Source organism: Nicotiana attenuata, chromosome 4, assembly GCF_001879085.1.
Source record: "Nicotiana attenuata strain UT chromosome 4, NIATTr2, whole genome shotgun sequence".
Classification (NCBI taxonomy): Eukaryota; Viridiplantae; Streptophyta; class Magnoliopsida; order Solanales; family Solanaceae; genus Nicotiana; species Nicotiana attenuata.
In genome coordinates, this window is record NC_031992.1 from 5,399,238 (window position 1) to 5,410,655 (window position 11,418).

At 36.1% G+C, this 11,418-nt stretch overlaps 1 protein-coding gene across 5 annotated transcripts in view; it reads right to left on the reverse strand.

Annotated features, from left to right (window-relative positions):
• Positions 1–9,274, reverse strand: part of LOC109224876 (serine/threonine-protein kinase BLUS1-like) — a 10,064-nt gene extending 790 nt beyond the window's left edge. For 3 of the 5 annotated variants that reach the window (XM_019389439.1, XM_019389440.1, XM_019389438.1), the window contains exons 1-20: positions 8,992–9,273; positions 5,868–6,122; positions 5,655–5,779; positions 5,511–5,555; positions 5,223–5,304; positions 5,057–5,125; positions 4,754–4,924; positions 4,612–4,677; positions 4,045–4,113; positions 3,869–3,940; positions 3,686–3,747; positions 2,935–3,207; positions 2,295–2,425; positions 2,081–2,175; positions 1,827–1,886; positions 1,559–1,660; positions 1,378–1,429; positions 1,218–1,273; positions 271–335; positions 127–178 (exon numbers count right to left, since the gene is read on the reverse strand). In XM_019389439.1, the coding sequence (XP_019244984.1) occupies positions 127–178; positions 271–335; positions 1,218–1,273; positions 1,378–1,429; positions 1,559–1,660; positions 1,827–1,886; positions 2,081–2,175; positions 2,295–2,425; positions 2,935–3,207; positions 3,686–3,747; positions 3,869–3,940; positions 4,045–4,113; positions 4,612–4,677; positions 4,754–4,924; positions 5,057–5,125; positions 5,223–5,304; positions 5,511–5,555; positions 5,655–5,779; positions 5,868–6,122; positions 8,992–9,156 (2,067 nt within the window). In that variant the 5' untranslated portion in view covers positions 9,157–9,273. Of the gene's footprint in view, positions 1–126; positions 179–270; positions 336–1,217; positions 1,274–1,377; positions 1,430–1,558; positions 1,661–1,826; positions 1,887–2,080; positions 2,176–2,294; positions 2,426–2,934; positions 3,208–3,685; positions 3,748–3,868; positions 3,941–4,044; positions 4,114–4,611; positions 4,678–4,753; positions 4,925–5,056; positions 5,126–5,222; positions 5,305–5,510; positions 5,556–5,654; positions 5,780–5,867; positions 6,123–6,873; positions 6,945–8,991 lie in introns of those variants that run through there. The other 2 variants (XM_019389441.1, XM_019389442.1) reach the window with 2 other exon arrangements.

The window sequence follows — 11,418 nt, forward strand, 5'->3', positions numbered from 1 at the left end:
GGGGGGGGGGGGGGAGCACCTGCTGGTCCTAACCCCTGAAAGAACTCAAGTCATAGTCTATATCTTATCTATTTCTATTTTTCGATCCACCAAATTGCATAAACGAAAACCAATTAGGTCACTCACCTGCATGTATTTTAGTTTTTCTGTTGTTAATTCATCCGTCAGGCTAATCATCCTGCGCAATTGCGATAAGATCAGTTTAAGAAAAGAGTCTGTATAAAAGAGAAACATGACGACAAAGTTGATGTGAGTCCACTGCTTAGCTACCTAGCTTGAAGCTCAGATACTTTGACTAGCAACATGCGCTCCCTCTCAGAAACAGCTGCTTCAACCTGCAAACGAGCTGGAACTTTAAAGTATTGATGAAAATGAATGCGACAACAGAGCAATGATGACTGGAATAGTTAGGCTGTATACCAAGTAATACATATATAGCTATATAAGATGAATACTTCAGAAGTACTTGAAAAAAATGAATATTTCAAAGCATTGAAACTGAGGTTTGATACAATATTATCAGCAGCAATTATCTAACAAATCAGTTATTTCTTTGGTTTCTATGCAGTAAAGGCTAAAATGAAAATCAGGTAAAAGGTAAAATCAAAACATCTGCCACTAGCACCGATTGGGTATTGGTCAGCCCAGAGAAGTTTCAATAATGGAACATCCACCTGTCAAACGATACATGAGACTATATACTGTAATCCATTGCCATTACCAACAAAACAACTTTCTCTGTGCGTTACTAATAATAGCAGATGCAAATGGATTCAGCACCAGAAAATTCAATATAAGATTTTTAAAGGGTAAAGCTGAGAAAGAAATAGATAAAAGAACTCTAACAAAATGAGGGGTGCGAGAGTTGCACATGACCAATTATCATGTGGTTCATAGCATTAAATTGTAAAGCTCGTGGGTACAAGGAAATTCCTCCAAACTATTTAGAAGCTCAGTGTTACCATTGACAGGTATAATCGCTGGAGTACAGTTCAAAAGTATGAGACAAGGCATCTCTAGTTCATTATATGAGAAAACAAAGTTTTTAGCTAGAAAACTAACTAGCGGATAGTGTAGCTGTACAAGCACATGAGAAGGAAAACCGTGAACATGAGCACAATGAACCTAAAAGAAATCAATTTCAGTATTTCGTTTTTAAAAGGAATATGTTTTCTAGAATAAAAATCATGTTGTAAATGCAAAAACAGTGTACTTACACTTCCATTATTCTCTGGAATACGCTGTGGAGAAGACAACTTTCCATGTTGCGAAGCTGAGAGAAACCAAGATATTCAAAATAATCCAGAAACCATGTTACCATTGGAACACGTGTTCTCTACGTAATAAGATTAGACATATCATTAGATGTTTACTCACCATCTCCTGCCTCAGATAGTTGCAAGCTACTCAACAGATTCATAATTAGATCCTGGTAATAGAAAAACAGTAGAAATAAGGAGTGGTTCTCTTTTCAATAGGGAGAGATTAGAACAATAAGAAAAATAGATGGTGCATTAACTAGTAGTCTTATGTTCCTACCATAAACTTGAAACATTACCTGTTGTATTGATGTCTGTTGAAAAAGATTTTGTAGGTGAGGCATCAGAAGTGAGGCAGGAACATTATCATGGCCAAGCTCCTTCAGTAGTTGACCAGGAGGCTGAAAATTGATGAGCAATATCCTACCATTAGATCCATTAATTCTTTTTCTTCTCCATTTTCGTTTTAGCTTGTCTAAGAAGCGGAGTTTTAATGTGGGGCAAGGAGGTTTTTTTAGTTTTCAAATCATTTAATTGTGGTACCAAAGAAGGGACCAATTCACGAACCATCAGTTTGGAATCCAATATCCAGTCTCCAACACTAGCAGCCTTCCTCAATTGTGACCCCTGGGTATCACATGAATCTTATGTCAAAGATAGTACAGGACATATATTGTCTTATGCTGAAACACAAAGGCAACACTGAACAGCTTACTTGAGAAAAATGTCAATGGAAGGTACATAAAGCAATATCCTAGCATACAAATATAGGTAAGAAAATTGTCACCAAAAAGGGAGAGATTTTAAAAGAAATGATGTACCTTAACAAGATCTACATTTTCTGAGGTTACAGAAAACCTCCCTTTTATTTGAACCAAGTTTGTCACTGATTTGTCATCTAAAGAATCTTTTAATCCTGGCGAGAGAGAATAATTACTATTAGCGTAAAGCAAAATCCAGCTTCAGCATGACTATTCCTATAAAACATAGTCAAAACAATTTTAGTTAAAGAACTTGCAGTGAATGTGTTAGTACCCCCAGATGAATTAATTGGAGCTGATTTACTATTAGCTGAAGCTCGGTTTGGAAGCGTTAAAGGGCCACTAAAGCTGGGCGCTCTTCGTACTTGATGAGCTTTTTCCACTTGTTGGTTTTCAATCTTGCTTCTACAACAGAAACATAAGTTACGTGCGGCAAAGTTTGTTTTTAGATAACATGTAGCAATAAAACAAATAAAAAACATATAATACCATTGGGCCAACAAATTAACAATTTTACCATACTTCGCTGTGCACAAACCAGCTGGTAAACACAACAAATAACACCATATTGAACTAATTCCTAGTCTCAAGGTCAGCCTCGATAAGAAGTTACTAAAGCGCTAAACATGACAATGACAATTATTTGTCTGTTGGCATTCTAATTGTTCAAAAATAAATAATGATCTGAAAAAGAAATGGATAACCAGCCACAAAGATGGTAAAGAGACCAATTTCAAGCATATGGTTCCAAAAGCTTCACGCGCAAGGAAATTTTGACCAATTTCTGTCAGACATAACAGCTGATTAATGAACTGAAGGAAATGGCTATTTTGTTACTGAATCATCAGGTTTCATATTGTTTTGGTGCAACACAGGAAACAGCAGATAAAACAAAACAATAAATTCTGTAAGACCTTTCAAAGTTGTGAGCTCTTTCTGATGCCGAATGACTTAGGATAACACCTGGCATAAGCGGTCCGCTCACACTTCGATGAGTTTTTGGTGTTTGACTTCTACTCTTGGCGTGTACTGCATCTTTGTCTGAGGTAAGGGGCGGCAGCTCTGTTTTTGATGAATTTTTTTTTAGTCGACCTTTCTCCTGATGGTCGGAATCCAGTTTATTACATGCCAAATCAGTCTTTCTCTGGCATTCAGCTAATGTCACTTCACCAACACCTTCTTGCTCACTGGAAATAGAAAGTATTGAGGAAAAAATCAATAAAATTTTATTGATATAATACTTAAGATACATAAAGAGAATGGTATAGTTTCTCACATGATACCCAATCTATCATACGTTGATGTTAATAACAAAAATTTTTAACATTTTCTCCTGGAGACAGATATTATCATGCTACCTTTGAGAAAAATAACTATTGGCGCCATTCGAAGATATAAACCCCTATAACAAACTTTTGATGAAAAGACACATCATTTATGGCTTCATTTTATTAAGCTTAAAGAACTCAAGCTGATTAATATTTGAAGTTCAAACCAACGGCCAGCTTTCCTCATTGCTAATTAACGCTACAAAAACATCAAAAACTAACTTGGTATTTCTTTGCAAATTGCAAGTTAACTGTTTCATACCGCCTAACTATGTAACTTGGAGTAGATAAAATGGTATTTTCTACAGTCACTGAAAAGAAATAGTGTCGTGTGTACCTGGAAAGAGTATCTTGTTTTAAGGAAGGTTTTCGATCGTTGATTGCAGAAACCAAATTCTCCTGTATAATAATAGCATGTATTATTATCTAATGCAAATGGTAACTTGAAATATAACTCAAAACCTTTTCTGATAAGACAAAAATATAACTCAAAAACTGTTTACAATAACATTGTAAGGACCTTGTAGTTCGTATAAGATTTCATGCTTTCATCTTCTTCCCTAAACTCCGGTATTTCGTCATCATCTTGCACCTGCCGCAGTGAAAGAGAATTCTGTCTTACTTGGGTTCAGGAAAAACATAAGAACAAGTTAAAATTATCTATATCACTTTATAGATGTCTTCTCATGTACATACCATTGAAGCTTGAAACTTTAAATCTTCCAGATCAAAGTTCCAGGCACTAACACCTCGTTTGTATTCACTCTGGAAAGAGAATACAAGATATTAGATCAGAACAATATCAAAGGAGTCAACCATCCTGTTTATATTCAATCTTAGGTGCTACTGGTAGAGAAAATTAAGAAATTTTAAGCTAAAGTTACTAATAGGCTCAAGCAAACCACCCCAAAAAGGAAAATTTCTTTGCTTTCATACCAAGAATTGCCCTAAGCCTAGGCAGAATGCACGTATGCAACCATTTCAGCCAAGAGCATATGGAAAAAGTATAGCATAGGCGCTTTGGAGAACAAATAAATACAGGAAACTGACGAGTACCTTTCTCGGCTTTTTGGCTAAAAGCAAGCGTAGTATAAACGCAGGAAACTGAGGATGGTCTACCCGTCAAAAGGCAGCAAAGTATTAAAGGAAAGCTTAAACAGAGTTTTGCAAAGCGAGAAGCGAAGTAGCAGATCTCCCCTTTTTGGGGAAGTTGAGCACAGTATTACGCAACAAAAATGCCATCAATTAACAATTGCCTCAAACCTGTGATATTGCTTCCTCCTCGGATGAAGGCATTTTCTTCATGGCTAGTTGTGCAGCATCTTTAAGCTGCAGTATATTCATCAAGGAAAAATTAAATGATGCTAAACAGGGAAAATCTTTGAACAGAACTATTATGAGATACCTGGAGGGCTTTTTCTCGATTCCACAGTGGTGGTAAGCCGGCAAACAGTTTCTTTATAGAGATCTCTGGAGGCTTCACATTTTTGAAAAAAGAATGTCTCAACAACTTTTCAGCAGTTGGCCTTTTAGTTTGATCTTTCACCAAGCACATTGCAACCATTTCCTTGAATGACTATTAAAAAGCCAAAAAAATTGGTATTTCATACATGAAAAGAACATAAACGTTGAACCATCACACCTTTAGAGCAAGATCATCCAAATATATCCAGCGTCAAAATCAACCAGTTCAAACTAAAAAAATTACCTTAGAGAATTTTTTATCACGGTCATAATCAAGTCCAGGAGGAGCACTATTTATGGTCATGAGCAGAACCTATCACAGGAGAACCAAGGCCAATAATTTCATGTAATGTATACACAAGCATATAGCTAGTATTATTCTTTAACACTCTTTGTTAATGAATATATACCTTCATTGGAGGGTACTTTGAAAATGGTGCATGACCATGAGCCAACTCTAAGGCAGTAATTCCAAGTGACCAAATGTCAGCTCTGTAGAAGGACGATGAACAAATCATGCCTCTCAAAAAGTAAATTAGTCCTGGTAATTACTCTTTGTTACCATGTATAAGTAAATATTTTAGTAGAAATATCCATGCATTTTTAATCAAAGTTCAATATCACATCTTAACCAGGTATACAAACTTGTGCGGAGCTTGCTCAGCAACAAGATTTTATACAGTGACAAGTAAACTCACTTGTAATCATATCCAGTTCCAGGCTGCAAAACTTCAGGTGCCATCCTACAAAATCAGTTGAAATACTTTGAGAAAAACAAAAAACATTCAAAGAAACAAAGACGACGGATGGAGAATCGCGCAGTAAGATGCTTGTACACTCACCAGCATGGAGTTCCTGTAAAGGTATTCCTAGAATGCTGCCTATCACCCCTGTCAAACATGCATGCAGAAACCCCAAAGTCGGCGAGCTTTACTACCCCATTAGTGTCCAGCAATATATTCCCTGCCTGAAATAACACCAAATATCACCCCAAAAAAACACAAATATCACCAGTTGAAGAATCAACATCAGGAGGGAACTTTAGTTTCAAAAACCTTAACATCTCGATGAATGTGTCCATGTAGATGTAGATATTCCAAAGCCTTAAGAGTTTCTTTCAAGATAGAACCAATAACAGCTTCTTCAAATCCATCAGGATATGCTATCTTCATGAGGTGTAGACAAGAACCCTCAGCCATGAAGGGCATTACCACCCAAAGATAGTGATCAACAACGAATGAACAGAATGCCTTTATTAGATTTGGATGGCCAATTAAACTCATTATTTGAGCTTCCTTGCGAATATCATCCTGTGAAAAAGTACAATTTGTCTTAAAAACATATAGAAGCAGGACTGTAGGACTCTAACAAATAGAAGTCTTCCTTTGCAGTGTCGCAGTGTTTACTCCTCTAAAAGGCAAAATGGTGTTTTTTCAAAAAGTGGTACTTTGTTCAATTAAATAGTCAGCAAATGACAATTTAAAAAGCACGTGCAATAAGGAACCAAAAGATAGGGAAAGGGGGGGGGGGGTGTGGAAGAAGAAGTTTTGGAAGGCACAAATAAGGCTGCTTATTATGACATGGAATGCAAAAGTTCTAAATCAAATACCACATATATGAAGCTACCTATTTCATAACAAGATCGACAGGAAATCTCTCTATGAAAGAATAAATCAAACTAGTCTCGTTAAAATTTGTCATCTGCAGTTGTAAGTAGAAGTTGCAATTGGCAAGCTTCTTTTAACTTCAAGATAATAAATTGTAAAAAAAAAAAAAAAAAAAAGGAGTTGATTATCCCAGATGGAGTTAGTTTCAAAATTCTGCCTTTAGGATAGAGATTTGAAAGCATTGTCTAACTAGGTACAGTAACCAACAACTCCAATATTTTGCATAAACGGATAACTACTACCGCACAAAACCAACCCTCCCCAACCAAAACCACAAAAAAGAAAAGAGAAATCATGGGTCAGGTAATTATCTGTCAATGCATACATATAAACAATGACACCACCAACTGGAATTTTGTAAGAAGCTGTTATCCCAAGTGTAACAAGGGCATACCCTTTTTTGCACTTTCGTACCAAGCAATAGCTTGAAGTGTGATAGGTAGGACGTTCAACTGTAGTTAAATAACTGAGTTTAAATAAGAGTCCAAAATATGAACAATCAAAGGAGAGTAGATAGAACCAATACTTCACAATACTAGCAATTGATCATAAAGAGGTTCAAGCATTCATGTTATAATCTTGTGAACTGAAGATGTAAATGGATTTAGCATGTTGGAAACTTTAAAATATATGAAAAAGTGCAGGTTATGCAGCCGCAGGTATTATCCAGAGATACCAGTATATTAATAAGATTCTGTCATGAACTACTGTCACCAGCAAAATAAAGCATATCAAGTCTTGTGTCGGCACTTGGAAAAACCTAGCATAGAAGAGCATAATTACATTTTGCACTACCTTCTTTGACACTTGTCTAAGGCTGGTTATAGCAAGGGATTCTTTATTGCTGACACCATTCTATAGTTACCTTCTCTAGAGTCTAGTGCTTGAAGATTCCCGCCCAAAAGATAAAAAAAAGTGCTAATCTCAAAGAGCTTATTTTGCCTAAGACATCTTTACCAGGGAAAAAAACTGAGTTGTTATAACATTACAGGTTACAATGATGCATTGAAGATTATTATCTGGTCTTTCCGGCGTGCCCTCGAAGAGAATATTGGAGACTAAGATTAATGATACTCAGATAGGCCTAGTAAACCTGAATCTTCCAAATGCTAATACAATCCAAAAGGAAGAATAGAGAACATCCAAACCTGCAAATATTAGCAGCTCCAACCACTTCAGATATTGAGCTAATTAAATTAGCTATATTTTAGAAGCTATTCTGACCAAATCAAACTTTGTCCCACACATGTGGTCATAACACATCTTATATATGCATACTATTTCGAGAGCATATCTACGCCAGCATATGAAGTTAATACGAGAACTACCGCCAACAAAAAACTCATGATTAAGCTCACAGTTATCACTTGAAGCTATTAGGAAATGAAGTTTGTTACATTAGTCGCTTGCAAACTACAAGGAGTACACACTACAAAGTTGACTCCATTTTTGAGCCAAAGCTAAGAAAAAACCACAATTCAACACTGAAAATTTCTAGTCCTCACCTCCCCCAAATGAAAAAGGACAAAGCTTCATACAACTCTTATTTCTTCTTATAAGGGAACACTTCCACATTCTTAAAACAGCAATAAATACACCTATTGCTTTTTTCAAAATTTTTAATAACCGTAAAATTTATGATTTTACAGCTTTGAAACTCATTTGATAATGGACCGGCCTTAAAAACAAAAATCCTTTTCCGAATATAATACATGATTTGAGCCAAAAAAAAAAAGTGGGTTCAGTTGTACTTGTACTTGTACTTGTACTTGTGCTTGCTGTAAAAGAACTACATCCACCTAGGAGTCAAATCACATTAAACTCAATTCAACATTCTTTAAACAACATAAATACACCTATTACCTTTTTGTTTTAAATAACCACAAAATCCATTGTTTCCAGCTTCGAAACTGAGTTGATAATGGACCTTCCTTAAATACAAAAATTCCTACAGATATGCATACATGATCCAAGCCAAAAACGGTGAGTTCAGTAGTACTTGTACTAGCAGTAAAGAACTTCATCCACCTCAAAGTCAAATCAAGTCAAGTCACATTCAAACTCAATTCCACACTCTTAATAAACAACATAAAGACACCTACTTTATTTTAACAACCACAAAATCTAACTTTTCCAACTTTGCAATAATGACCTTCCTCTCTACCATTCTTCACTTAACATATGCATACATTCTCGAGCCAAAGGCAACTTGTACCTAATATAAAGAACTACATCTACCTTAGAGTCAAATCAAGTCAAGTCACACTCAAACAACATTAAAACAGCTACACACCTCCGTTTTAAAAAACCACAAAATCGACTGTTTCTAGTTCAAAACTCAACTGATACATGATCCGAGCCAAAACAGTGGGTTCAGTTGTATTTGTACCTGCTATAAAGAACTACATCGACCTAGGAGTCAAATCACATTCAAATTCAATTCCACATTCTACTTTAATAACAATAAAAATCGCTATTTCCAGCTTTGAAACTCAGTGGATAATAGACCTACCAGATTACTATTGCAACGATCGAGATCCAAGCACTTCACTGCCACAACTTCATTCAAAGGTACATAGATCGCTCTGTACACAGTTGCACTTGCTCCGTATCCAACTTCTTCTAGAAGCTTGTAATCCTCCGGATTCACCGTGTAACTTCTCTGACCGCCGGCCATCTTCGCCGACCGGAAAACCTGTTGTCAGTTTTTACTTAGTAAACTGTTGAAAATGCTCGCCGAGTTGGAGAGATATTCTAAGAAAAAAATGATTTAGCTTTGAGTTTTGGTTTGTTGTTTATTTTTTATTTTTTATTTTTTATTTTCTCGCGGGTGAAAAAATTATTGAAGCGAGGGAGTCGAGGAAGGAGTACGGTTTCGTATATGGGTAGACCCGACCCATATGAGATTGCTGCATTTGAGCTCTCGACGTGGAGACCCGTACACGAGGGTACAGTACGAATACGGATCCGGGTACTTATGCTGACGTGGATAACAGTGCGAGGGTACTGATAGAATACGGTCTGGTACATTATATGTTGATGTGGGGACGTGATGAACTATGAATGTCCAAGAAAAGACAGACAAAAAGGATATATATATATTCTTCAAGTTGGTAACTTTTGGTAATACCTTTTCGGATAAAGAAATTTTGATTTTAGTAATTAGAGGTGTTTATGGTTAGGTTTAAGTCGGCTTTTTTAAACAGGAAACTAAAGTAATTAAGTTGATTTTTAAAATTTTGGAATTAAGTTAAGCCAATTAGTTTCATCCTTTTGATTTTTATAGGTTTTGTATGTTTTTGCATTTTTTTTTTTGTTTTTTGTCGGTTTTTTTTTTTTTGTGTGTGTGACATACACTGTCAAGCGTATATTTTCCAACGGGATTATATTCCAACATAATACTATAAGCCAATTATTCTTTAAGAAAATCTTTCATTTAACAAAATATATACTTGATGATAACTTAATTAAATAGTATGAATAATTTAAGGACGCGATTAAGAACATGACATAAATTTTTGGACTTATCAAAATAAATACTACAAATCAAACATACAAAGAACTAGTAGATTGTTATAAAGGTAAAGAACTATACTATAGACCAAGAGTGCAGAGATTAATATAAAATGCAAAACTTTATCTAATATATATGTTTACCCTAAAAACGGATAACAATTGAATTTATATGTGGTTTTAAGGATATGTGGATTAATTTAATACAAGTGATTAATGACGTTAAATTAAGCAAATGGGGGAGTAATAAACAGCCAAACCAACGATAAGAGTTATTCTGAGCTCGATTGATGGCTTGATGAGGAACATGCCCTCGATTCCAAGCTTATACCTATGAAGAACTTAAGAACAAAAGTAAGAACTTTGAACAAACATCCAATTCATTGGTTGATAGATCGTCTTCTCTCTCATGCTCTCAGCGTACGTTAGCTAATGTACGTTGGTTGTGGCTGCCATGGGGAGAGGCCGAGGTCGCGGATGTGGAAGGCCAAAAAAATCACCTATTATTGCTTTTGGAATTTCAGTAAGCTCTAACTGTCAACCTAGGAAGTCAATTCCACCTCAATCAAAGGAGACGATACCACCGGAGCACGAATTGGCGGAGATGGTTATGAGTGAAGAACGATCATCTTCAATTGATGCTGGAGTGAGTAGAAAATAGAAGCTCAATACAGGGGATACAATAAGCCAAACTGGTAGTGCTAGTGTAACTAGATCTGGAGAGAAAACCAATGGAACAGTAGCCCTGGTTAACCCTAAACAGAGTACTGATGATAATAATTTAGCAAAGAAAGGGGAAAATCCAAAGGAACTGAGCAATGATAGAAATGAGACCATAAATCCAAAATTTGGTACTGAAAGCCCTGAGGAGCAAACTAATCCTACAAGCAGGATAGATGTCGTTGTACCAAACATTGCTGCTGCACCAACTCCAGCAGTAATCTCCACGCTAGCAGTGATGGGCCAAAAACCTGGGTGAACTTGTTTCAGCAGAATCAAGCAGCTACACATGGTATGACACTTCGATACATACCTCCACAAATTATTGATGGACAACCACTTGTGCAACTAGAACTCCAGGATGTGGTGGAGGAAGAGGAGAAATGGAGTGCAGCGATGATTGCATATATAATTGGAGACAATCCTTGTTATAATGCAATGAAAAGGTATATTGCGCAGCACTGGCTAGATACTACTGAACTTGATCTGCTCTTGTATGATGAAGGCTATTATGTGATTAAGTTCCAATCAATGGTGGATATGCACAAAGTATTCTATGAAGGGCCTCACACCAATAACAATAGACCGATAATCCTAAAGCCTTGGACCCCTGATTTTGATTTAAGCCAGGAATTCCTAGATGAGATCCCATTATTGGTTATATTCCCTAAACTACCTATGAGTTGCTGGGGTAATGAATCTTTAA